The 23,535-nt window shown below is 46.8% G+C and overlaps 1 protein-coding gene across 5 annotated transcripts in view; it reads left to right on the top strand.

Annotated features, from left to right (window-relative positions):
• The window catches only part of FUBP3 (far upstream element binding protein 3), a 38,875-nt gene extending 16,394 nt beyond the window's left edge, over nt 1–22,481 (top strand). For 3 of the 5 annotated variants that reach the window (XM_064727526.1, XM_064727525.1, XM_064727524.1), the window contains 14 exons: nt 320–391; nt 1,094–1,151; nt 3,712–3,874; nt 4,729–4,827; nt 6,726–6,830; nt 7,224–7,326; nt 7,948–8,048; nt 9,219–9,360; nt 13,850–14,010; nt 14,691–14,764; nt 15,269–15,345; nt 18,928–18,999; nt 19,687–19,814; nt 21,113–22,481. In XM_064727526.1, coding sequence (XP_064583596.1) covers nt 320–391; nt 1,094–1,151; nt 3,712–3,874; nt 4,729–4,827; nt 6,726–6,830; nt 7,224–7,326; nt 7,948–8,048; nt 9,219–9,360; nt 13,850–14,010; nt 14,691–14,764; nt 15,269–15,345; nt 18,928–18,999; nt 19,687–19,814; nt 21,113–21,121 — 1,364 coding nt within the window. In that variant the 3' untranslated portion in view covers nt 21,122–22,481. The remainder of the gene's footprint in view (nt 1–319; nt 392–1,093; nt 1,152–3,711; nt 3,875–4,728; nt 4,828–6,725; nt 6,831–7,223; nt 7,327–7,947; nt 8,049–9,218; nt 9,361–13,849; nt 14,011–14,690; nt 14,765–15,268; nt 15,346–18,927; nt 19,000–19,686; nt 19,815–21,112) is intronic. The other 2 variants (XM_064727527.1, XM_064727529.1) reach the window with 2 other exon arrangements.
• Nucleotides 22,482–23,535: the final 1,054 nt, after the last annotated feature.

Here is a 23,535-nt window from a genome sequence, read left to right as displayed (position 1 = left end):
GTTCAGGCTGAACAAAATGTACTTAAATTACTCTCCTAGCATCATCCAGACTAGTGCCTTATTTCTATCATGCTTATTTCTTTCCATTCCTGTGCAAGAGAGGCTTTTTTGTTTTGTTTTTCCAAGCAAATAGAATAACCTTCAGCGGTATTTTAATGTTTTTCTGCTATGATAAATTTGGTCATGCTGTGGATACTCTTCTGCAATCCTGGAGTCAAACTGTTCCTTTATAAAAAGCTGCAGCAGAGTAAAAGGGGGAAGGTGCTGTGCAGTTTCCAGGAAAAGCAGTTTGTTCTGATGCTTGTTGCACTCATTGCAGTAATCGGCAGGGGAGGAGAACAGATCTCACGGATCCAGATAGAGTCTGGCTGCAAAATTCAAATTGCTCCAGGTAAGCCCCTCTTTGTGTGGTGGGTGAACAGGTTTTGATGTCAGAGGGTGTTGTGTGCATTAGATCAGGCACTTTCCATGCTCAGGGTGTGTTATCACCATTAGCATGGATACACAGCCATGGAGAGCTGTTGTGGGACCCACCTCCCAAGCAGGGTAGAAAACAGGTTGGTCAGGTGGTTTGGGAAGGGAACAGTGAGGGAGCTGCCTTTAACCAGCAGGTGGTTGCAGAGCAAATGAACAATCCATGGTGTTCTCAGACCTGAAGCTGCTGGGTTTTCTCACTTTGCTCAGCTCTGTGCTTTGCCTCTGACTGGCCTGGTCAGCTCCAGCTCCTGGCAGAGGACATTTCAGCAGGGTTGGCAGCAGCTTTTCATACAGCTTGCTTTGCATCATAAAAATGAGACCCTTCGTCCAAATGGGATCATTTGGTGCCAGTTTGCTTTGGGGAAGACTCTGCTGTTCCCTGCTGATCAGTGTTATCTGAGTTTTTACCCTTCCCTTTAATTGGTGGGGAAGGCTTTAAAAGAATGCAGACATCCAGTAAATCATTTTAAATATGTTGATCCTGGATGGTTTTGAGTCCTTTAGCATGCTGTGTGTGCAGGTGGGAGGTGCTTCCATTGGTGCTTCATGGTCACTGAAATAGCTGCCACATTTTTAATTCCATGTATCACAAGTTTTCTCCTTGATTCCTTTGCAGACAGTGGTGGGATGCCCGAGAGGCCCTGTGTACTCACTGGGACACCAGAGAGCATTGAGTGAGTTCTGATTTCATTTCTCTCCCTTTTCCTTCTTTCTCTTCTCCCTAATGCTGTGCTCTGTCAGTGGTGCTACTTGGTTATTAGCCACACCAGCAAATGTTGGCCTAGAGAAACTTGAGGGTCTCTGGAGCATAGAACCTCTTGGTCTGATGCTTTAAACTGTGCACCTCAAAGGCTTTTTTTTCCACTTGCAGTTTGACTCCTCTGCAGAAATTTCCTTGGAATTTCCCCCTCCTCAGGGTGAGGTTGCTCTTAGGGCACCTAGGATGCAGTTTAGTAACTGCAGCTTTCCAGGAGACTGAGCTAAGCTCTTGAAGGGCACTTCTCTTCTCCCCTTCGCTTCCCCACTCCTATTGAGATGAGCATCCTTCCAGCTGAACAAGGGCTGCATGAGGCCTCCAAAGCCTGTGGGTGCCACTCCAGGATACCCTGGAGCTGTTGGTGTTGTTGCAGAGCAGCATGAGGCCCACTGGGTGCTTGTCTCTGCATTGCTGCCAACAAGAGGCAAAGGACTGAACCCAAGTCTTGATTCTCTGCTCCTTGCATGGTAGAGACACGTGGCCAGCCAGCAGGGATTTCTATCTTTAGACCTATAGAAACTTTAGGGACAGTGTTTCCTCCCTCCCCCTTCCCAGGAGCTGAGTTTGAGACTCTCACAAACCAGTTGAGGACCTCCTGCTGGAACTGGATCCAGGATCCTCAGGCTTACAGGAACACACTTAACATATGGAGCTGCTCTTTCTCTCCCCAGCCTTTGGGTAGGTGGGTTTTTTAAAATCCATCTGGAAATCTTTGAGTTGCGTTTGAAAATACATTGGTGCAAAGATTGTCTCTCTAAAGAGAAGACACTCATCATCCTTCCATTCCTAAAGAGATCTAAGGGTACTTAAATCTCCTTATTCTACCATAATACTGCAAGCAGTGAGCCCCAACAAATATAATTGGCAAACTCATAGGGCAGGCAGTGTATTCTTGCTGATATTGAGGTGGTTTTCCCCCTTTAGCAAAGGATATTTAAGAACAGGAGCAAAATAGTAAAAAGCTGGGATTCTTCATGAGATGCAGTTGTGGGAAAATGGGGGAGAAGTGTAGTTAAAACTTTGTGGTTCTGAAATAAGCAGTTAAAGGTAGTCATGTCCAAGGCTGTTTTTAAATAAAATATGAGTAAATCTTAAAAGTAAGACTGTTAAATTTGTGAAACAGAGCATGGACATGAAATTTAATTTAATTTTGTGGTAAAATTCTTGACAAATTGGTTGTTTGAACTGGTTTTTTCAGGCTACTTGTAGAAAAAGAAAATGAAGTAAGGAAACCATTCCAAGTGTCAGACTTCTTTGAGAAGGGTTTTGTGAGGAATGTTTTCATTAGTTATATCCAGTGACAAACTTACAGGGTTAATTTCCAAGTGACCCCTTCTGATCTGAAGTATGTTGTGTATTAACTGTTGTGGTCTCTATATTGTCACTAAAAAAACTTTGCACAAAATATGAAGGCAGATAAATAAAATGTCCCAGGACTTTTCCAGAACATTTGAAGCAGGCTTCCAGAAATTCCACCTTTTCCCTTTTGTTGTGAGAAAGTCAGGGGCAAGCAGTGCTCTGCTCTGAGTGCAGCCTCAGAGCACCATCCCCTGAGCTGCCCTGGGGGAATGTCTGCCCAAAGGGATCAGTTTGTACTGGTTCTTCAAATCTCCAGAGAGAATTCAGTCATCCTTAGGGTGCCTGATATGGCTTGGTGTGAAGTGGAGAGAGGGGAAGGTGCTGCATTAGGCTGTCAGGGAACCAGGGAATTTCTTCTGCTTTCAGAAGGGTTGTGGGACAAGGGCAGGAATGGGATGTGCTGGTATAGGAGTCTTCAAGATGAAGGGAAACCCTGTCAGTTAGCTCTGACATGCTAAAGATTTTAGAGAAGGGATCTTTAATCTCCCAAATGCTTCTTTGTGTGTCTCTTCTCACCAGGAGTAGAAGAACCCAGTCTTTCACTGGTGGCTGCTGCAGTATCCCTGCCTTGCTTCGTGGTGTAGCTTCAGCACCTACTGCTTGGAGCAGAGGCTGTGTTAGGACAGTGTTCTGGTGCTGCTGGTAAGAGCAGGTAGAGAAGAGCAAAGCAGTTGCCTGTGACTGATCAGAGAATGGTTAATCCATGGGCTGTGTTAGTATCAGAGCAGTGTGTGTCTTTTTGTCTTGACTGAGAAGGAGACCAGAGCTTGAGTTTTATTATTGTATATGTGTTAGAAAAGTTAAAACCTAGAGCATCTTCATTTGAAGCAAGCATCCCAAATGCTGTAGTTCAACTATTGTCCTTAACTTCCTAAGAGGTCAGAGCATGCTGCTGCTCTTCCTTTTCTCTTCCCCTTCCAAAATCAAACTGCTTATAAGTAATCATGATAGGGGAAAATAGACATCAAAGAGTTTATTTTAAAAAGAAGGGCAAACATTGTGCTGACTATGGTTTCCTCCATCTTTCCACTTCTCCTCTCCATTCCGATGGTTCCTGGTCTCTTGGTCACGTGGAGCAATGTTGTCTAATGGTTGTTTCCCTCGATTCTTTTCCCAAGACAAGCAAAACGGCTTCTGGGGCAGATTGTAGATCGCTGTCGCAACGGACCTGGTTTTCACAACGATGTTGATGGCAACAGTACCATTCAGGAGATTTTGATCCCGGCATCCAAAGTGGGTCTAGTCATCGGCAAAGGAGGTGAAACAATAAAACAGTTGCAGGTGCGCAAGATGCATTTCCTTGAGGGCTCTCTTCCCTACTGCAGCTTCTCTAGATCCACTGGAACAGGCTGAAATGGAGAGCCTTGACTGCTCTAACCTTCTCCAGCAGGGACTACTCTTCTGCCTTCGGAGATTGGGCTCAAGTCCAATCTCGTGTTACAAAATCAGTGTGGCCCCAGCTACACAAGTAGTGGAGTTTTGCCAGAACTGCGACAGAAACCCTTGTGCTGTAGATAACACTTGGTGTGTGCTTTAGGAGGGGATCCCTGTAGCCAAGGAAGGGCCATGTCTGCTCTGCTCTGCAGTATTTTAATGCCAGCCATGCTCTTGTAGAGTGCTCTGCTTCTCTTTTTGTTGCTGGTCTGTGGTAAAGCTGCCATATGTCATCTTTTTTTCTCATCCCACCCCTTTCTAATTAAGTGTTGTGTTATGTAGAAACTGTGTTCCTGGACGTTCTTTATTCCTCCATCTGGTACAAGTTTTTAAAGAATAGAGGGTTATAGCAAAACACCTAGGGTCAAAAATGGAGGGGTTTTGAGTGCCCTTATTAGACCTCTGTCATATAGTTTGGAGGCTGGTCACTTAAAAACTGTTACATGCAGACAGCTACACATATTGGAAAGGGCTGGAAAGTCAGCAGTTGAGGTGGAGGGGGTTGTTCTTGCAAGGATTTCAGCTGTTTGAGAACCTCAGGAACAATGCAGTTTCTGGCAGTCCTTTACACTCTAGGACTGTTCCTGAATTTGTACATTCTGTAACGGTGCTGGTTTGACCTTCATAATGTTTAATAACCAAAATCTAGTCCCTTGTTTTAGGGACTCTGCTTAGAAAATTGCTCTGTGCTTTTTCTTCAGGAGCGAACAGGTGTGAAAATGATTATGATCCAAGATGGTCCTTTGCCTACTGGAGCAGATAAACCTCTCCGTATTACTGGAGATGCATTTAAAGTACAGGTATGTAACAAAAGCAAACTGGTTCCCCAAGAGAACTGAGGAGAAATTCAAACCTGACTGTATTTATGAGCACCTAATGGAGTTAAATCCAGCTGTAAATGTAATATTCTTTCCTGGTTTTGTTTGTTCTGTAAGGTTGAGTAGAGCAAGTTAAAACAGCAGAGTTTGTTTTACAGTGTGACTTAGGAGCTGTCACTCCACATAAATACTGCACATGGGTAGGAGTAGAGATGAGGGGGAGGGTTTGGAGAAAGTAGTTTTGAAATGCTTTCCAGTCTGTGTGACAAAAAATCAAAGAGAGCTCTGTGTCACTCAAGCAAATGGGTTCTTAGTGACTGACTGAATCACATGTTTGAGACAGCAAACCTTTCACAAAATGACCTCAGACAGCCAATCGACGCAGGTAATTAAAAACCAATCCCATAACAACTCCTGAAACCAAGGGGTTTGCTTAGTATTGGTGCCTCAGTCTCCTTGTGCCAGGGTTCTGCAGATGTGGATGTACCTGTGGTTTGGAGAAAAACCCCCCATCAGCTGCAGACTGGGGGATTGCAGTGTGATGGGAGCACCTGAATTACAGCATTAAAGTTCAGCCACAGCCTGTTCCACTTCTCAGCAAGTGCCTTTCATAACTTGCTAAGTACTTAAATCTAGCTTAGCATTCCTGTCTCCAATAGAAGTTCTGTTTCATAGGATCTCCCTAATCATAAATTGCTGTAACTGTTGATGTTGCTCAGGCATAGTGTTTGGGTAGTATTTTTCAGAGCTCTTATTGCAAGTTTTAGAGTTAATTTTTTTCCCCCTGAAATTCTTACTGTGGAGGTATCACTGTGCAAAAGGAGTTTAAAGACAGTCTGGCTACTTTTAACCAAATCATACTCTCAGTGCTGCCACTTCCCAGGTGGCTTCTGCTGTGCAAGATTTGCTGTTGTCACATCTTCCATTCAAGGGAACATGGAGACTGAACAGGCTGGAAGATCTTTGAGGCACTTAAGGCTGAGCACACTCAGGAAGTGTTTAAGAAGTGTGATGAATCCTTAGGTTTGGTGGGATTCTGTGGATGCTGCAACAGTGTTTCTTAACTTCCTCAAATACTTCTGAAATCTCTCCATCACCCATATTTCTGTCTTGGCATCTCTGAAATGTCTTTGAGTTGCTTCTTTCTGTTAAAAATACTTTGAGGACTTTGGGAAATATGTAAAAATGAAAGGAGAGAGATTCACCACTGTCCTCAAGCTTGGAAATGGAACCAAGATGTCAAAAGCTTGACTGGTAGTAGAGAGAAACAAATGCTGGGGTTTGACATACAGGCTTTTTTTATTTTATTGGTGAATACCGTTGGCTAGTTTCCAGGGTAGACTTTCACTAGCTGAGCTTATGAATGGCCTTGAGTGCTGTCAGTAGGTAGGAAAAATATCCATTTGTCTCAGGAAATGTCTTGCTGGATTGCTGCAGACTTGGGTTTAACTTTTCAGAGTCAGTGAGCTCAGTGGTGCCCAGCAGCCTCCTTGCTTTGTGCTCTGTAGCTCTTAGTGGGCATGACCTCTGCCATGCTACCAGCAGCTTCTACCTTACTGTGTTGCTGTCAGTTTTATCAGTAGGAAAGGGCATCCACTTCCAAAGATATTTTAAAATAAGTTAAAGAATCTTTTTTGAAAAACTGGAGGAAGCAATTGCACCCAAAAAACTGCCACCTTGTGTACCTGGCAGGTTTTTTCAGACATAGAAGATGCTATCAAGAACAGAGTGTGGTAAAAAATCCTAAATCAGGCTGCTGTTCCTGTCAGCAGATGGAGATCCCCCTGCCTGAAGCCTGACCATTCCCCACGTTGAGGCCCTGACACCAGGAGGGCGAGCAGAAGAATTTGAAGCTAACTGTAACTTCTTTCCCCATGTAGCAAGCGAGGGAAATGGTACTGGAGATCATCCGAGAGAAAGATCAGGCAGACTTCCGAGGCGTGCGCAGTGATTTCAGTGCTAGAATGGGAGGAGGCAGCATAGAGGTACGTTTGCTTCTCAGTGCTCTGCTAACCTCCCTGTGGGATGGGTCCTGGGGGGAGTCATCCAACTGCACTTGTAACCTGTAAGCTTTTTTTTTTTTAATGTGTTGTGTTCTGGTTTTGCCAGAAGAATTGAGTCTGGCTCTGCAAAGAGGAGGAGTTCTCGTGGACTCCCAGATGGCACTTTATAATTGAAGCTGCATTCTTGTAGTGCAGAGTTCATTTAGTGGGGAAGGAATTTGTGGCCATGTGTTTGTTTTTTCTCAAGAGATGCGGTTCTGTAGCCTGGAGCTGCCTAACATGGCCCACCCTCAAAGTTAAGAGCATCTCCTTGTAAAATCAGAGTCATTCAGTCTAGTTCTCTGCACTTTCATACTCCTTTGCCTTTCCCATCAGGTCTCTGTGCCCAGGTATGCTGTTGGAATTGTGATAGGAAGAAATGGAGAAATGATCAAAAAGATTCAGAATGATGCTGGAGTTAGGATTCAATTTAAACCAGGTTTGTGTGAGGATGGAGAGCCGTTGCTTTCTGACCAGTGTTCCACTTTTGGGTTCCAGCAGCCAGGCTTTCCTCATTTACAGGTGCATTGTGTCTCTTTCTGAAACCCATTTAAATGTGATGTGCTGCCTCCTCATGCACTTCCTGGTTTTCAGAGAGTTGAGATTATGTACAGCAACATTAGATGTCACAACAGTCATGTCTTGAGTGATAAATAAAATAACAAAAATCTTTTATTTCCTGTTAAAGAATTCTCCTTCAGGACATTAAAGCCTTTGGGGATCAGGAGTTGATTAATTCTGAATAACTTTCTCTGGGTCCTTGGCTGTCTGATCACCTATCAAAGCTACCTTTTTTCCTCTTAAAATTATATCAATCTCTTTCATAGCTTTTTGACATTTGAAAGTGTTTTCTTTTGAGTGTTGTTCCCTCTGCAGTGTGGGCTGGGTTTTGTCTTCTTGCAGTCCAGGGAAGAGGGGCTGAAGGTGGAGGGAAGCAGTAGCTCCTGGGATAGTTCTGTGGTGTGAAAATGCTGCCAGCAGTGTTGGTGCTGCAAGGAAGCTTTTGTTGGTGAGTGGATGTTTCTGCTTTTAATTGAATCTTTGCCACCTCTCTCCACAGATGATGGGATTAGCGCAGAAAGAGTCGCGCAGGTCATGGGGCTCCCGGATCGGTGTCAGCACGCAGCACACATCATCAGTGAGCTCATCCTCACGGCACAGGTGGGTTCTGGAGGTGCTCTTTGGGAATGGGGGCTGCATGGAGGGATGGAGGCCAGCTTCTGAGAAGCAGCAGTGTTCAGTTTTCCCTGGTAGGGCACACATGCTGCTGCCCAGAGCTGCTAGGTTTGGGATTTGCTTGTGTATGATGGAAGTTCTTTTAATGCAATGTGAGCTAACTGAGCTGTGGCAAGGTGTTTTATTCCCAGGCCTATGAGGCATCATTGTAGCTCCACATCTATCTCCTGTTTAGTTGTTGTTAAGTTTGGAAACAGTGACCTGATGGAATGGAGTCCATCAGCATCAGACAGTGACTCCAGTGCTCAGTGGTGCCTCATCTTCAGACCTCAGCCCTTTGGTCTGATGGAGGCACAGGAAGGTGCTGAGTGCTCAGGTACTGTGTCACTGTGCTCTGAGACACACCAACATTGCATTGCACAAGAGCAAGAAAGGTGAAGTACTAGGGCAGACTCCTGAAGGAGGTTGTATATTCCCTTTGCACTATGAGGAATTAAAACTTTAGACCATTTCAGAAACCTGAGCATAATTTGTCCAACAAGGCCTGTAATTTGTCCATCTTGATGTCTCTTCTGGCCCCAATACCTGAATACTTGATTTTGTAACTTGCTGTAATGATTCACTTAAATATTGTGATATCATGATAGCCTCTGACTGCCCATGGCATTTGCTTTTGGAAAAATCACTTACCCAAAATGGGTATGTCCTTTAAGTGCCTTTGAACTTAAAAGCTTCCTTTGGAAGTTTTGGAAAATGTGCATTTCTGCTGAGTAATTCCAGCAGGGTGACACTTGAAAGGGTTGGAAAGCAACTTTTGTGTGTGTCAGTGCCAAGATCCATTGTTTGCTCTAAAGAGACCCCCCCATCACAAACTGAAAGTCCTTTAGTAGTTGATGCTTATTTATAGGTTTATTTCAGCAGATATAAAGGCATGCATTTAAAAATAAAAATACCTTCCTGAATCAGGAAGGCAACCTACGTTACTTGGCATCTTTCTAGAGCACTTCAAAACCTTGACTGTGAAACTGAGGTCCAGGAATATCTCAATTCAATGCCATTGATTATGAGGAAGTTTAACTGACCTGGCTTTATTTTGTTTTTAATGAGCATTGGTGCCAGCATAAAAACACTGATGCACATGTTTTGGCTTCTCAGGAACGAGATGGCTTTGGGAACCTGGCTGTTGCCAGAGGAAGAGGTCGTGGCCGTGGGGACTGGAGTGTTGGAGCACCTGGGGGCGTGCAGGAAATCACCTACACTGTTCCAGCTGACAAGTGTGGCCTTGTTATAGGCAAAGGTGGGTTTGGTGGCTCCAAATACCACAGCTTGCAATCCTTCTCTCTCAGGATGGTCATGTTCTTGCTGCCTGACAGCAAAGCTTTGGGGTTTTCTGTGATTGTAGTGTTTAGTGCCTGGTGAATGCAGCATAGGAATAAGCTGTTGTTGTTGTTGTCTTTGTGGTGTTCTCACTCATAATTGTGTTCTCCAGGCCCTTGTTCACAAGCTGTAAGAGAGGCTCTTAATGCAGAGCTGTCAAATAAGCTTGTTTTATAAAAAGCTGCTGGCTGAGAAAAGGCAGGTTCATTTGTGGAGTGTTTTTACAGAGAATTCGTTTGAAGGACAGTTTATCAGGGACAAGCAGAGCAGTTATTTCATGGTGCTGGATTTCTGTGAGAGCTCTGTGAGGAAATGGAAGGTCTCTGGGTGTGCTAATAACAGGAGCTGCTTCCAGCCCCTGAAGTGTGTGATGAATGAAGTGAAGCAGGAGGATTTCTCTGCCCCTGCTGGCACCTGACCTGGCACAGGAGCCTGGTGCACCTTGTGCCACTTGGCTGAGCGTGTTCACTGCCATGGAGGCCCCTTGGCTGCTTGGCCTGTGGATCTCTCCATGCTCAGGAGATGGATGAGGAATCATCCTCTCAATCAGAACACCCCTGTGTTGGTTATGCAACTGAGCACCAGCAGCAGACTCAGTTTGTCACAGAACAGGAGCTGCATGTGGGGCAATGGCAGGACTCAGGGTAGAGCCAGGAGCAGACAAATTCTGTGGCTCTGAACTGCTGGGATGTGTCTGAGCTCATGCACTGACCTATCTAAGGCAGTGTTTCATTTTTCTATCTGCTTATTTCAGAAAGAATGACATATGCCTGAACTAGCATTTAAGTAATCACAGCTGGCTTTCAGCCTCAGCAGAGAATAGAATAGGAATAGATAAGCTACAGCAGAAAAGGAGGCAGAGACTTGAGGGCATTGGGCCAAGTTTCAGTGGCTTTGAGTGTTCCTGGCAGGAGGGAGCTTGTGGTGAGACTTGTTGTGGCCTCTCTCCCTCCTGCTGTTCCCTGCCATGGGCTGTCCCCACAGCACCCTGAGCTCCTGCCCTGTTGGATGACCAAGGACATGGGCAGGTCAGCCCTGTAGCTGCAATTGTTTTCAGATGTTGTTTTTTGCCACAAGCCTGTTCACAAACCTGAAAACTTTTTTTTCAGTATGAAAAACCACCTGCTTTCCCCATTATGCAGAAATTGCAGTGATTATGCTTGTCCTCACTGAACAGTCCAGTTGGCCAAAAGATCAAGCAAAGTAAATTTTAAGCCCACGAGTGAGACTTACATGTACAGAAAAATCAAATTATAATGAAACTTTATTGCTGTATCCATTAGTCATCTTTAATAAAGGATCAGAAAAGGTCACTTGTTGTTCAGCAGTGCACTGAAGTGGAGCATTTGTGACTACAGAGAGCACTGTGTGCTGAAAAGATAAATGCAGGTAGTGGAGTGAATGTCCCAGCATTCAAGTGCAAGGCCTGGCACAGCCTCACTGGGGGGTGAAGGGTGGCTTTTTACCTTTGTTTCCACAACAGCAAAATAGGGATTCTTACTTGGCCAGATCAGAAGCTTTCTGGAGTGACTAATTACTAGTTGTATGGTGATTTGAGTGCTGGTAGCATTGTAATACCACCTTGTAATCGGTGTTCTCACAGTGCCTGTGCTCTTAGGCTGCTGCAGCCTTCACTTTTGTCAAGTGAGTGATGGCTGTAGCGTTGCCTTTTGGGGTCTGGACCAGCATGGATGTGCTGCACTCTCCACACATTGATGCAAGACAGGCAGTTCTTGTTATTTCCACCCCTGCTGCCTGTGGGGCAGCGCAGGGCAGGGGGGATCTTAGTGGGGCTTTCCTAACTGTGACCAATTACAAAACCTTTGCACTCCCTGACAGATTCTGAGCAGTTTCCAGCTGTTGGGTGTGAGTACAGGATGGGGCTGTTGGCCTCCTGTGTAAAATCTGGCTGAGGGCTGTGGGCCCTCAGCTTGGTCTTGACATCAGCACCCAAGCAAAGAGTGCTGACCCAAGAGCCCTGAGCACCCAGGTGTGGTGTGTGTGATCTGACCTGGTGAGCACTCAAGAAGCTGGGAAAAAAGGGAGGCTGGGAAGTCTCTCTCAGCTCAATTCTGCAGCATTCATGACTGAAGATCTGGTGCCTTTTTCTTGTGGGCATCTCAGCTTGGGAGTGTGAGCTTTGAGGAGTTGGCCTGCAGCTCCTGCACATGGCTTTTCCCCCTGAAGGGTGGGAAGGTGCAGCTTTTCTTTCCCAAAGGCCCTGAGGAAGGGTGGAGGCGAGCACCATACACATGTCAAAATCTGTCTGTGTTTGGTGGTGCTTGGAAACAGCCTCTGACTGCCTGGGCCCCCCTGGATTTCCATGATAAATACGGCAATCCTGACAGATACCGCGCCCGGCCTGGCTCTTGTCAGGCCGGCCTTTGAGCAGGTTTGATTAATTGCTTTAGGATTTCACATCCAGCCGGGAGGGAGGCCGCTCCTGGCTCGCTCCTGCCCCCCATCAGGTGGAAGAATGGAGGGGATGAATGCTCTATAGACAGGCACCATGTGCCCAGCAGTCACCTCGCCGTGGGGAGGAGATTCCTTCCGGCACCGCGGCTGCGTCACGGCCTGTCCATCCTCTGGAGGGTGGCTTGGCTGGAGGGAGCACTTCCACCTGTACCAGGCTGCAGGGGGAAGAGCACAAGGGCACTGAGTCCTTCTGGAGTCTCCCACCAAACCTGGAGAGGCAGCTGACTCGATTCTGCTGTGTGGTGTAGAGGAGCTGCTGTAGAAACAGGCCCAACAACCACAGGCTTGGTGCTGAATGCTAAATGGGGCAATGATTTGAAATCTGTATTCTCCTTGCTTCCAGTTTGAGAATGCTTCGATTTTTAATCCCCTTTTGGAAGGAGAAACTAGTCTGCAGTGCAAGTAGCAACCTCTGGTTGTGCCTCTGTCATCCAGTAAAGAAGTTGTGCCACTCCTTCAAATTGTGTTGCCTGAAAGGGTCCTCTGTTTTCACTGAGCAGATGAAATGGCTGTTGATTCAGATCTCACCTCGATATGTAAAAAACAGAGCTTCAAACAAATCTGCATCAGACAAAAGCATGACACAAAAAAAACCTTCTTGGTTTTGAAACTTCATCTTGCTCCTTTCCCATGCTTGACTGAAAGTAAGTGGGTTGGCTTTTGGCTGCACAGTACAATCCCTGTTGTCTGCCCAGGGATGTGACATGATTATCTTTTGTTAAATGCATCTTCAAAAATTCATTTAGAAAGAGTTAATTGCCCTTTGGCAACTTTTCCTCCTCCCTTCCCCAAGAAGGCTTTAAAATGTTAAAAAGGTCACGAGTCCATTACAATGAAACGAACAAGTGTCTGCAACATCCACAGTTTGTTTTGAAATTGTGCTGGATGTATAGAGATGGAAATGTGAGCAAAATTGAGGCATTTCTTTTTGGAGGCTCTTTTTAATGAAAACCAAACAAAAATCCCTGGTTAGTTTCCTTTGCTCTCTGTGCTGCTTGCTGTCTATCCTATGAGCTGGTGATTTTTTGGTTTGTGATTTTAAAACTTGTAAAATCCCTTCCTTCCCCACACCCTTTAATTTCTCCAGTTGAGTGGAGCTGCTCTGTAAGTTGTGTGAGCTTCCAAAAGAAGAATTGAACCATTGTAACATTGGCTGAGGCTTTTGTTAAGCAAATTTCATGAAGAGACCAGGACCTAGCAGGTCTTGAGGAAATCAGATCCACTTTGACTGGCCCTGCTGCATCCTGCTGGAAGCACTCCTGTGCTCTTGTGCATCCAGATGGCAAACGAGCCAGACATGTTCAGTGCATGCACAGCTAACTCTGAAATAGCAGGAGACAGCCTGGAATCGTGGAGGGATGTGTGGCTGCAGGGTGAATAGCAAACTTTGTAAGCAGAGGCTGCTCTAAGGCAACAACCTGTCAAACAGCTCATGTTTGGGAGAAAGCTTAAGCTTTGTTATGTGGCTGGTGGCTTTTTGCCTTAGTGATGGAATAAAGAAGAAAAACCAGCATGTTCAGATTGCAGGTGACCTTCATTTCCTAGAGGATTTGAACAGCTGTGCTAAAGCAATGGAATTCAGTCAGTGCAGGTTTTGCATCCATGTTGTCAAAGTGTATCCCAGTCATGCTGCATCTTGCTGGGACCCTGGCAGTGGGCACTTAGCAGGGCTTGTGTGTTCTTTAAGCAGCATCATCCATGACCCCAGAAACTGTTAGAGTAGCTCAAGGTTTCAGGTTATGCTTGTGAAGTAGATTAAAGGAGCAGCATGAGCTCAGGTACTGCAGTTTCTTTTGCCACCTTCAGCCCACCTCTGCTGAGGCACCCAGAAGGTGCCTGAAGCTGTAATCCATTCCCAGGACCTGACTTTGATATGATTTTATGGAAAAAAATGCTGAATATCCCTCCTAATGTCTTGGCTTTCTTCTCCTCAGGTGGTGAGAACATCAAGAGCATAAATCAGCAGTCAGGAGCACACGTGGAGCTGCAGAGAAACCCACCCCCAAACACAGACCCTGGTGTAAGAATATTCACAATCAGAGGGGTCCCCCAGCAAATCGAGCTCGCTAGACATCTCATAGATGAGAAAGTTGGTGTAAGTTCCATCCCTGCTCTCTTGCTCTGTCCCTTTCAGACTTGCTGTTGTCACCCTTGGGTACTTGTAGGCCTGGACTCACAGGATGGCACAGAATGCACGTGCTTGCATTGTTCAGCTTCAAAACCATTTGCCTCTTAGCAGCTGGCTTGAACTGGATGGCCCTCCAGCATCCATTTGGTTAATTTTTTGCTGTGGTCCCAGAAGGATTTGACTGTTGACATAATCCTGGGTAGTGTATGCAGCTATATGAGAGGGAAGAACAGCAATAATAAGGTATGAAAAGGCTGTCAGAGGAGATTTTTGAAAGGCAGACAAGTGTGTCACTGTGTGAGAATGACACAGTCCTGGCAGCATCATCCTGAAAGTAAAACACTCAGCTTGCTCAGTAAGTTCAGGATGACTTATCTTACACTTAATGCAGTGCTGTGGTGTTGAAGTTTAATAAAGCTGCAGTACTACTGAATGAGGAGACTTTGGTAAAAAAGTATGGAAGATACTGCACTGGGGCATGGCAAAGCTGAAAAGCTGCCTTCATGCTGAATTGAGAGGAGAAGGCTTGACACCAACCTCAGGATCCACGTGTCCCAGGCTGTCTTCTCTCCTTTCTTACTACTCATAGTAGCTGCCTCCACCCTGCACTTGGAGCTGGCATTAAATATTTGTGGATTCTGTGGCAGGGTACCAGCATGGGTGGACCTGGAGGATTTGGTCAAAGTCCCTTCAGCCAAGCACCTGCTACACCTCATCAAAAGTAAGCTGCTGCATCTCCTCACCACGGGCTGGGGGAATGGCTGGGAGCTAGAAAGTGCTGGGAGAAGGGTGGAGGGCCATGAAGGGGTGGGGTGTGAGTGGAGCCTTTTAAAGATTGAGCATTCAGAAGCAAAAGCAAGTGAGCTCAATGCTTTAAGCTTGGCTACAGGAAAGATTTCACCTGTTAAATGATGCACAGGTAGGTATTGGCATCTCCAAAATTCCTATCTCTAGTGCAGTGAGCATGGAAAGAAGCCTGAACTGCACAGAGCACAAGGAGTGCTGTTCAGTGTGATGTATCTTCACCTTGGCTTCATGAACAGACTGATTCCAAGGCAGGACATAGCAATTCACACCTGCACAGCTTTCCTTTTGCTCCCATGTTGCCTGTTTGGTCAGCAGCTGCTGATTATAAGTGACAGCTTCTCTTCTCTGGGCAGCTTCATGTCTGTGCCTTGGTAAGTATTTTATTGTCTACTTGAGCATGGCTTTTTGTCCTCTGCAGTGGTCCTCAGGCGTTCATGACACAGGGCTGGGGCAGCACCTACCAGACGTGGCAGCAGCCTGGACAGCAAGTCCCAAGTAAGTACCAGGGCCTGGAGAAGGGTTGGTGTTCCCTCTGCAGTCTCTGCAAAAGGCAGGTTCACCCATGAGACCACGTGTGGGAAAACAGCACAACAATTTCCTGAGCAGAGCACAAGAGGTGTGTGGGGGCACGTGGTGGTGGCTGAGCTCAGAACGAGCTGAAGGATGTGGAAAACTTGTTTTTTGTGTGCTTAAGTGTTTGTTGTCTCTTTCTGCTCTTTGGGTAGAAATTTGGTCTTTGCTGTCTGTTCCTCTCTTTACAAAAACATTCCTACCTGTGGCTCTCTTCCCCCAGGATTCTCCAGGCAAGCACTTGCTAACCACACTTCTCCCTAACAGGTGCTGAGCCCTCCCATCTCTTTGTTCTTGACCTTATAATTTCTTGCTTATTTTCTTATTAAATTATTCCTTACAAGCTTTTATCACTATTCAAATTCCAGACTGATGGAACAACAGGGGAGAGGGATGCAGGAAATGGAAGAAAGGGGATGCAGGAAATGGAAGGAAGGTTGGGCAGGGCACCTGTACTGGTCATTTCTTCCTGAATCTCTGTTGAGTCAAAATTGAGCAGTTTGGAATGGGGAATTGCCTTTTCAGAATAATTGAAGTGGTAAATGCTGGTGGTGATGCTGTAGTTGCATCATCCTGTGTCTCCAACAGCTGAGGAATGGATTGCCCTGAGCAGAGCAGATTCATGTCTGCTTGGTGATCTCAAAGCTCTTGTGATATGGTGGTAATGTCCAAAGGACATTTGCAGTCACAATATTTTAAGAAATACAAATTTTTTAATTGTCTGGTCTCATTATACTAAAGCTAAGCACCAAGAGGTGTGTGGAGGGTTAATTTTCAAGGTGTTTAATGGCAAACGCTTTTCACTGCTAAGGCTGATTTAGCAAGGAAGCAGATTTTGAATTTTGGTATAAATTCCCACCCTTTGCAGTGCCTGAGGTAGAGGAATCATTGCAGGGACAATGCCTGCAGTTGCACTTGTGATTCCCTGTAACACTGATCACCTTTGAGTGTTTATGACATTGTGAATTTGTGAAATTTAGAAATCCCAATGCTGCTTTAACTTGTTTCACTTCTGAACTGTGTTCTGTGGTGGCACATGGGAACCCTGCATGGGAAGTGTGTGTTAAACTCTGGATGAATCCTCCCTCTTAGCAGTTACAGCCAGAAATGATGACTTTCCTTTGAGCTCTAGGGTCTTGGAGAAGGTCAGCAGTTGTTCTGGTTTCAGCACATTAAAATGCAGTGGTGGACTTTTCTTGTGTACAGGAGTGGAATGGTATGGTACTGAAGAAGAGTATTTTCTCACTAACTTGTTTTACAGGAAAAATTGTTACTCTGCTCCTTTGCTTTGCACCCCCAAGGGCTCTGAACTTCCCTGAGCTTTGGGAAGCAGAGCAGTCAGTGCAGCAGGGAAAGCTCCACAAAAATATTTAAGTTTTATCTTCCATAGATATTATTCCTTGGAATAAATGCTTACAAAACTGCACTGCTCTTTGCCTCGCAAGATGCCTTTAGAAACTCACCTTGGTAATTTAATTTCTTCCTCACCTTCCTGAAACATCCCCTCATGCTGCCCACAGTCCCTGGAGAGAGAAGAATCTCCCTTGCTGCAACAGATAATCATGTCTCAGCTCACCCCTCCTGGCTTTGGAGCCTGCTGGAGGAAGCAGCCCCCTGATGACCAATAATGCAGCTCATACTCCAGGTTCAGGTGGCTCCCAAAGCCCTGGAGCTTGTCCTTCCATTGTCCTTCCCCATGTGGGTTTAGTCCCACACTGCTGCCTTTTGGAGGCAGGTGTTTTATTTCTGCAGTTGAACCTGATGGGAGATGTTGGCTCTCCAGTTCCATGTGTGCTCAGGATGCTCCCTGTTCCTGTTTGAAGGCAGGCTGGGTGAGGAGAGAGGACACACATAAAATGCTTTAAGAACCTTCACCACTGTTCTCTGCTGCAGTGGTGCCCAGGTGCAGCTCACCAAGGTGTAGGAGGATTGTTGTAGAAATAGGTAAATACCTGATTTGCAGTTTTTACTGTGCAAAGCCTTGTGCAGGGTCCCTGGCCCGAGTGCAGCCTGTGTGTCACAGCTCTGTCAGCCCTGTCACAGCACTGCTGGCCTGGGGACAGCCTCGAGTGCCCTGCTCGTGGGAGGAGGGGCAGACCCCCACCCCCTACACATGTATTTAGATTTTAATTACTTCCCCCATCTTAAATAAATTAACTGGCTGGGGAAACATTTTGCTGTGAAATGCATTTAGCTGCGTGTCCTTTCAGCCTGCTGTGGACTGTAATTCTCCGAGAAGAAAAGGCATTGAAGGAGGTCCTTTGTTGGCATTAGCAGGTGGACAGTTGAGGCAGCCTTGACCTCTGCCAGCAAAGGTCCTGACTTGTAGCGTTGGTCAAGTCTTTTAACCCGCTTTTATGCCCCTGGACAGGACACTGCTGCCCTGTTCCCTCCACCCACTTCACACTTGCAGTGTTTTATTTTCCCCTTCCCCCCACTTCAAAGCCCCCCTCGGGCCAGCATCGGGCTGGGCTGTGCACGGGGCTGGGATGGGGTGGGGAGAGCTCTGCTCCACCCGTGTCCTCTGTCCCTGCTCTTTCCTTGTCCCCAGTGCTCGTGCTCCCCACCCCTGCTGTGCCTCTCTGCAGCTCCCAGTGCTGTGATTGCTGCTGGTGTGGCTCACTGAGGGCTCTGTGCTCCCACTGGGATCCAGGGAAGAGTGGGAAGGGCAGGGATCCTTCCTCTCTCCCTGCTGTGGCACTTGGATGTGCTGGGCTGAAGATTCCTTAGTGCTTCAGAGATGGGCAGTCTGTGCTGGGTGGAGCCCAAGGTTTGGGATCTGTGAGGAGACACTGGCACCGCTTCCCTTGGAGGAGTAGGAGCCTGGAGATGACACCATGAGCCAGCTGTGGCTGTTTGGGATATTGTGGCTGCTCTTCAGTGATGCCTGGGCTGTGCCCTGTGGCCAGTGGAGGAGGTGGCTGTGCCCCCTGGGCAGGGCTTGTGGCACCTTGAGGAGTCGGGAGCTGAGTGGCTGCCCCAGAGCTGTGCAGGTCATGCTGTGGAGGCTCATGTGTGTGCAGGGTGTATTGAGGGGCATTGCTCACAGGTCCCTCAGCTCTGCTCCACTGAGAAGAGCAGGGGTGAAGGATGCAGACCCTGAGAAATAAGTGAGGTGACTCAAAACGTGGCCATTCCCTTGGCAGCTCTGTCGAGGTGACAGCTCTCAGGTGTGTCAGGTGTCTCAGCTTTCCTGCAAGCAGACTGGGAGCCCAGGGTGGCTGATTGCAGGCTGGGCAGCTCCTACCATGTGCTCTGCCTTGAGCAGGTCCCAGCAGGGTGACATTTGGCTTCATGCCCCTTAGGAGAAGAGGTGATTTCAGGAACTCCAGCTTTTCCTCAGCTTCCCCTGAGGATGCCCAACACTGTAGAAAAGTGGAAGCTGAGGTGTCAAGTCTGGGCAGCTGGAGTAGACCCAGGGCCTGTCTAGTGGAGAGGTGGATGTCACTGGCTGGAAACTGTCACCTGTTCCATACTGACGTGCCCCTTGTTGTCATCTTTGCACAGGCCAACAGAGCCAGCAGCAGAACAGCCATCCCGATTACAGCAAAGCATGGGAGGAGTATTTCAAAAAACAGAGTGAGTGAAACAGGCTTCCTGGAGATGAATCAGCTCTTGTCACAAGGAGTTAACTCTAATCTGATGACTTGCATCTCCATCCCTGCCGTTTTTAGCTTCCAGTCCTTTGCAGATGCCCCCTGGCCCTGCCCTGTTGGTGATGGTGCATGTAGGAAAGCTCTCGGTTGTGCTGTCGCCTCTCGGGAGAGCAGCTCCCACCGAGCCCCTCGTGCCCCTGCTTGCAGCCAGCCTGCCTGGGGGAACACAGAGCACGCAGGAGCTGCTGCTGGCAGAGCCCAGGGAGCTGCAGCTGGGTTGTGAGAGGGTAGGAGAGCTCGTGGAAGGTCACAGGCCTGGCTCTCTGCGCCGTGTTCCGGAGTGCATGATCCCGACCTCTGGACTTGCTTTGACATGGAGCTGCTGGAGGCTTTGCATCTTTGAGGATGAGGGGTGTGCAGGCTGTCAGGCTGTCCCTGCAGCTGCAGGGATGCTCTGGGTGCTTTCTGCCTGCTCTTGGCTTGTCCCTCACAGTCAGCTTGGAGCCCATCCTGCCATCCCACGCAGCGGAGCCGGTGTCGCTCTGCCAGGTGTCTGCAGCAGCTGGAAGGGGGCTGGCTCTTCATTAAGCTTGGCAAAAGGAGATCCTAAGCCTGGGCTTGGACTTCTGGAATTGCTTATCTCTTTTCCTTTTTTCTTCTTCCCCTCCAGGTCATGCTGCCAGTGCTGCTTCTCAGGCAAGTTCCCAGCCGGACTACACGATGGCTTGGGCAGAGTATTACCGACAGCAGGCTGCCTACTATGGGCAGACACTAGGGCAGGCTCAGGCCCACAGCCAGGTCTGTATTCACCTTCCCCAAACCCCTCTGCTCCTTCTCTTGGTCAGTTGGGTATATTGGCTTTGCCTTAGTGTAGGGACTCTCCTTCAGGCTCACATGGTGAAGCAGAGATGTTTTGTGGCTGAGAAAGTGATCACAGAAACGTTGCCTCAACATTAAAGTCTTATTTTCTTGTACAGGGTGGGTGAGGGGTTTTTTGGGAGAGGACTGGGAGGTTATTTGTTTCTCCTGGGAGCCTTTCCTTATAGTGCCCAGGCAGTTTGACTTTGGGGAATTAAAGTAAAAGGAATGATGAAGCCAGGCTGCTGAGGCAGCACAGCACTGAACTGGGAGTGCAGGCACTGCCTTTTCTCATGGTGGGACAGGAGCTGTCTGCTCACCATCTCCCTGTCCAAAAAGAGACTAAAATAATTGAAAAATAATTTATATTAACCTGCTTTTGAGTGAAATCTCCCTTCAGCTGTCACTCAGTGCACCAGAGAGTTGTGTGAGATTTATCCTGATCACACTCGGTGCTTCATGGAGCAAACAAAGCAGCAAAAAGTTTGTGCAAAGCACAGGGGCACCTTGCTGTGGTCTGACTCTTGTCCCCACTGCTCCACATTTAGCTGTGGCTCTGGGAGCAGAGGCTGCTGTGGATGGCAGCCCCAGCAGCTGCTCTGCCCAGCTCTGCCCCGCTCTGCCCCAGCTCTGCCCCAGCTCTGCCCCAGCTCTGCCCCAGCTCTGCCCCAGCTCTGCCCCAGCTCTGCCCCAGCTCTGCCCCAGCTCTGCCCCAGCTCTGCCCCAGCTCTGCCCCAGCTCTGTCCCGCTCTGTCCCGCTCTGTCCCAGCTCTGCCCCGCTCTGCCTGCCCAGCTCTGCCCCGCTCTGCCTGCCCTGCTCTGCCCAGCTCTGCCCCGCTCTGCCTGCCCAGCTCTGCCCCGCTCTGCCCCGCTCTGCCTGCCCAGCTCTGCCCCGCTCTCCCTTGCTCTCCCTTGCTCTCCCTTGCTCTCCCTTGCTCTCCCCAGCGAGGTGGAGCCGGCGCTGCCGCGGGCGCTGGCCAGGGCTGCCCTGGTGATGATGAAAAGGCTTCTCTTCGTTCCTCCCCGAGCCTGCCCTGCTGAGAGAGGGATCTTGTTTGGTGAGGGCAGCAGAGCTCTGGGACAGCGTTGGGGCAGGGGGCTCTGGTGGCAGCTCAGAGCATCCTTTGAGCTCTGTTTCCCGCTCAGCTGCAGCGGGGACAGACCTGTGCTCGCAGCTTGGATAATTTCCTGCTGCTCAGTAACTTTTCCTTTTCTCTCCTCTCTCTTTTTCGTTCCAGGAGCAGTAGAACAAGGTCCTCGTGGCAATTTTTTTTCTTTGGAATCGTTGTGGAAGAAAACCTTTTTGTAACAGAGGTTTCTAGATTTGCAACATTTTGATGAAGACTTTTCTGTTTGTGAAACACTAGCTGTAGGATAATCTATACTGAACTTTTCTAAGAATCAGGAACAATTAGTAATGTACTAAACGTATGGACATGCTGGTAATTTTGTTTCCAAATTTATATTAAAAACAAAACCTCCGGGATTCTTTTTGGAGAGAAGCCAGAGAATTTGCAGGCACCAAAACGCACCCCAGAGCTGTGACATTTCAACATGTGGGTTTTTTGTGTGTTTTTTTTTTTTTCCTTTTAATTTTCGATCTTTTCTGTTGGAACAGAAAGAGTGGCTTGGAAGTCTTAGGTGGTATGTAACAAATCTTAAAAAGAAAAAAAAATTTAAACAGTATTTAAATATTCTTAAATATGTAAATTCATTAAATGTTTTACTTCTAATTTCTTGTATCTTGGCTGTCTTTGATTTTATTGCATTTTTAAAAAACTGAACTATGATATGTATTGTAATTAATGATATTATTTCTGTATTTGAAACAGTTACTGTTTGCAAGTTGGGGGGGCATTTTGTAGGGTTTGTATAATTTCTAGAGTCTAAAGGGGTAATATAAGAACGTGTTAATTTTTTTAGCAATACATGTTTTCATGTCTCCATTGGTAGTTGCATTTATGTATCTAAGACCTCCAAGCTTGTTAAAAAAAAGAAAAACAAAAAAAAAGAAAAGAAAAAAAACTTCTTCTATGCTCTCAGAAATATAAATACTGTTATTTTTAATATTAAAATGAATCTGCTATTAGTACCTTTAACAAACACTGTGGAACTTAAAACCGTATAAAAGGTAGTAACTATTTTTTAATTCCAAGGTGTTTTCTGCTTTTTCGTTTCTTTTAAATATTTTCTTATCTAATATTTGTCAAATTACCTAGAGAAATAAATGAATCTAGTATTAACCACAGTATGCGTTAAATAATTTTGATTTAATAAAAGGGATAATATGATTTCTGATGTTTACTGTAGTGTTTCTTGTACAGATAACAGTGTATTTTTAAAGGAAAAACGGAATTGAAGCTATTTTTTCTTGCATTTTTAATTGCCCTCCGGGACATTCCGTTTTTAAATGTACTGAATTTACTGTTCTTGGGTTCTTTCCTTATTTTTCCTTATGCTTGAAATGTCTAACTATAAAGAACCGCGATTGGATAATGTTGAGCATGGTGTTAAAATAAAAAAAAAAGTGTTCTTTTTATTTGACTGACAGTTGCATTTTACACTCTATATAATAAAATTTCCACAAGGTGTCTTGTGGGCCAAGTATTTCCCGTCTCTTGGACTCCGTTGTTCCCGGCGAGTTTGGGGTGGTCACTGAGGGCAGGATCAGCTTTAATTGTGGAGAAACTCTCACTGTCACATCCCCGTGATGCCGTTCTGGAGAAACTCTCACTGTCACATCGCCCTGGTGCTGTTCTGAAGCAATTCTGTCACTGTCACATCGCCCTGGTGCTGTTCTAGAGAAACTCTGTCACTGTCACATCCTGCTGGTGCTGTGACACCGAGGATTCCCATGCAAGTTTCTGTGTTTGCTGCTGTTTGGGCCAGAAGGGTGTGTGTTAACACCAGGAGGTTTCCTCTGCAGCCCTGTAAGGTTTTACTGCTGAGGAGTTGGCAGCCCCTGTTTTTAAGGCTCTGGACTTGTTGCTCTTCCCCAACTTTGTGGCTGAATCCATCAGGATCCGTCCCTGCACGGGGGGTGCTGGAGCAGCGCTGAGGAGAGGGATGGGAGGGATGTGGCTCTGGCCATTATCAGTGGTATTAAGGGCATTAGTTGTGCCCAGGCCAAGTTTGGCAATAACTGCAGCTCCTTCAGGGATCATTTTCTTGTAAAATGTGAGTTTTGAGCAGCCTGAGGCAGCTCCATCCCCTGCTCCCAGGCAGCCGTGGGGGTTTGTGACGGGGGAAGGGAGGAAAGAAGATCCCATCTGCAGAGCCGGGAGCGGGAGGCACATTGAGAGCCGGAAGAAAAGGAGATGTAGCATCTCTAAATATACCTCCAGAGAATCAAGAGAGACATTGAAAGATGGGATAGTAAAAGCCACTTGGAAAGAGGGGAGAGGGGGGAAAAAATGGCTAGAGGAGGGCATAAAGGCTGCTGATGGGAATTGGGAGCGGGCATTACCGAGAAGACTTCCTTCTAATTCATCTTCCAAGCTCTGTGCCAAAACAGCATTTGGCATGGTTCACAGGGAGCAATTGTGTGATAATGAACCCTAAGGTGTCCCTTAATTGAAGACTGAGGATTACAGATTGTGCCAATAGTCGTAAATGGCGTAGGATTGTGGGAGGATGCATTTTCTTAAATGTATCTGTAAGT

This window comes from Zonotrichia leucophrys, chromosome 17 (assembly GCF_028769735.1).
Source record: "Zonotrichia leucophrys gambelii isolate GWCS_2022_RI chromosome 17, RI_Zleu_2.0, whole genome shotgun sequence".
NCBI classification, from domain to species: domain Eukaryota; kingdom Metazoa; phylum Chordata; class Aves; order Passeriformes; family Passerellidae; genus Zonotrichia; species Zonotrichia leucophrys.
The sequence above is the reverse complement of the archived record's forward strand: the minus strand, read 5'-3'. Positions and strand labels throughout refer to the sequence as shown.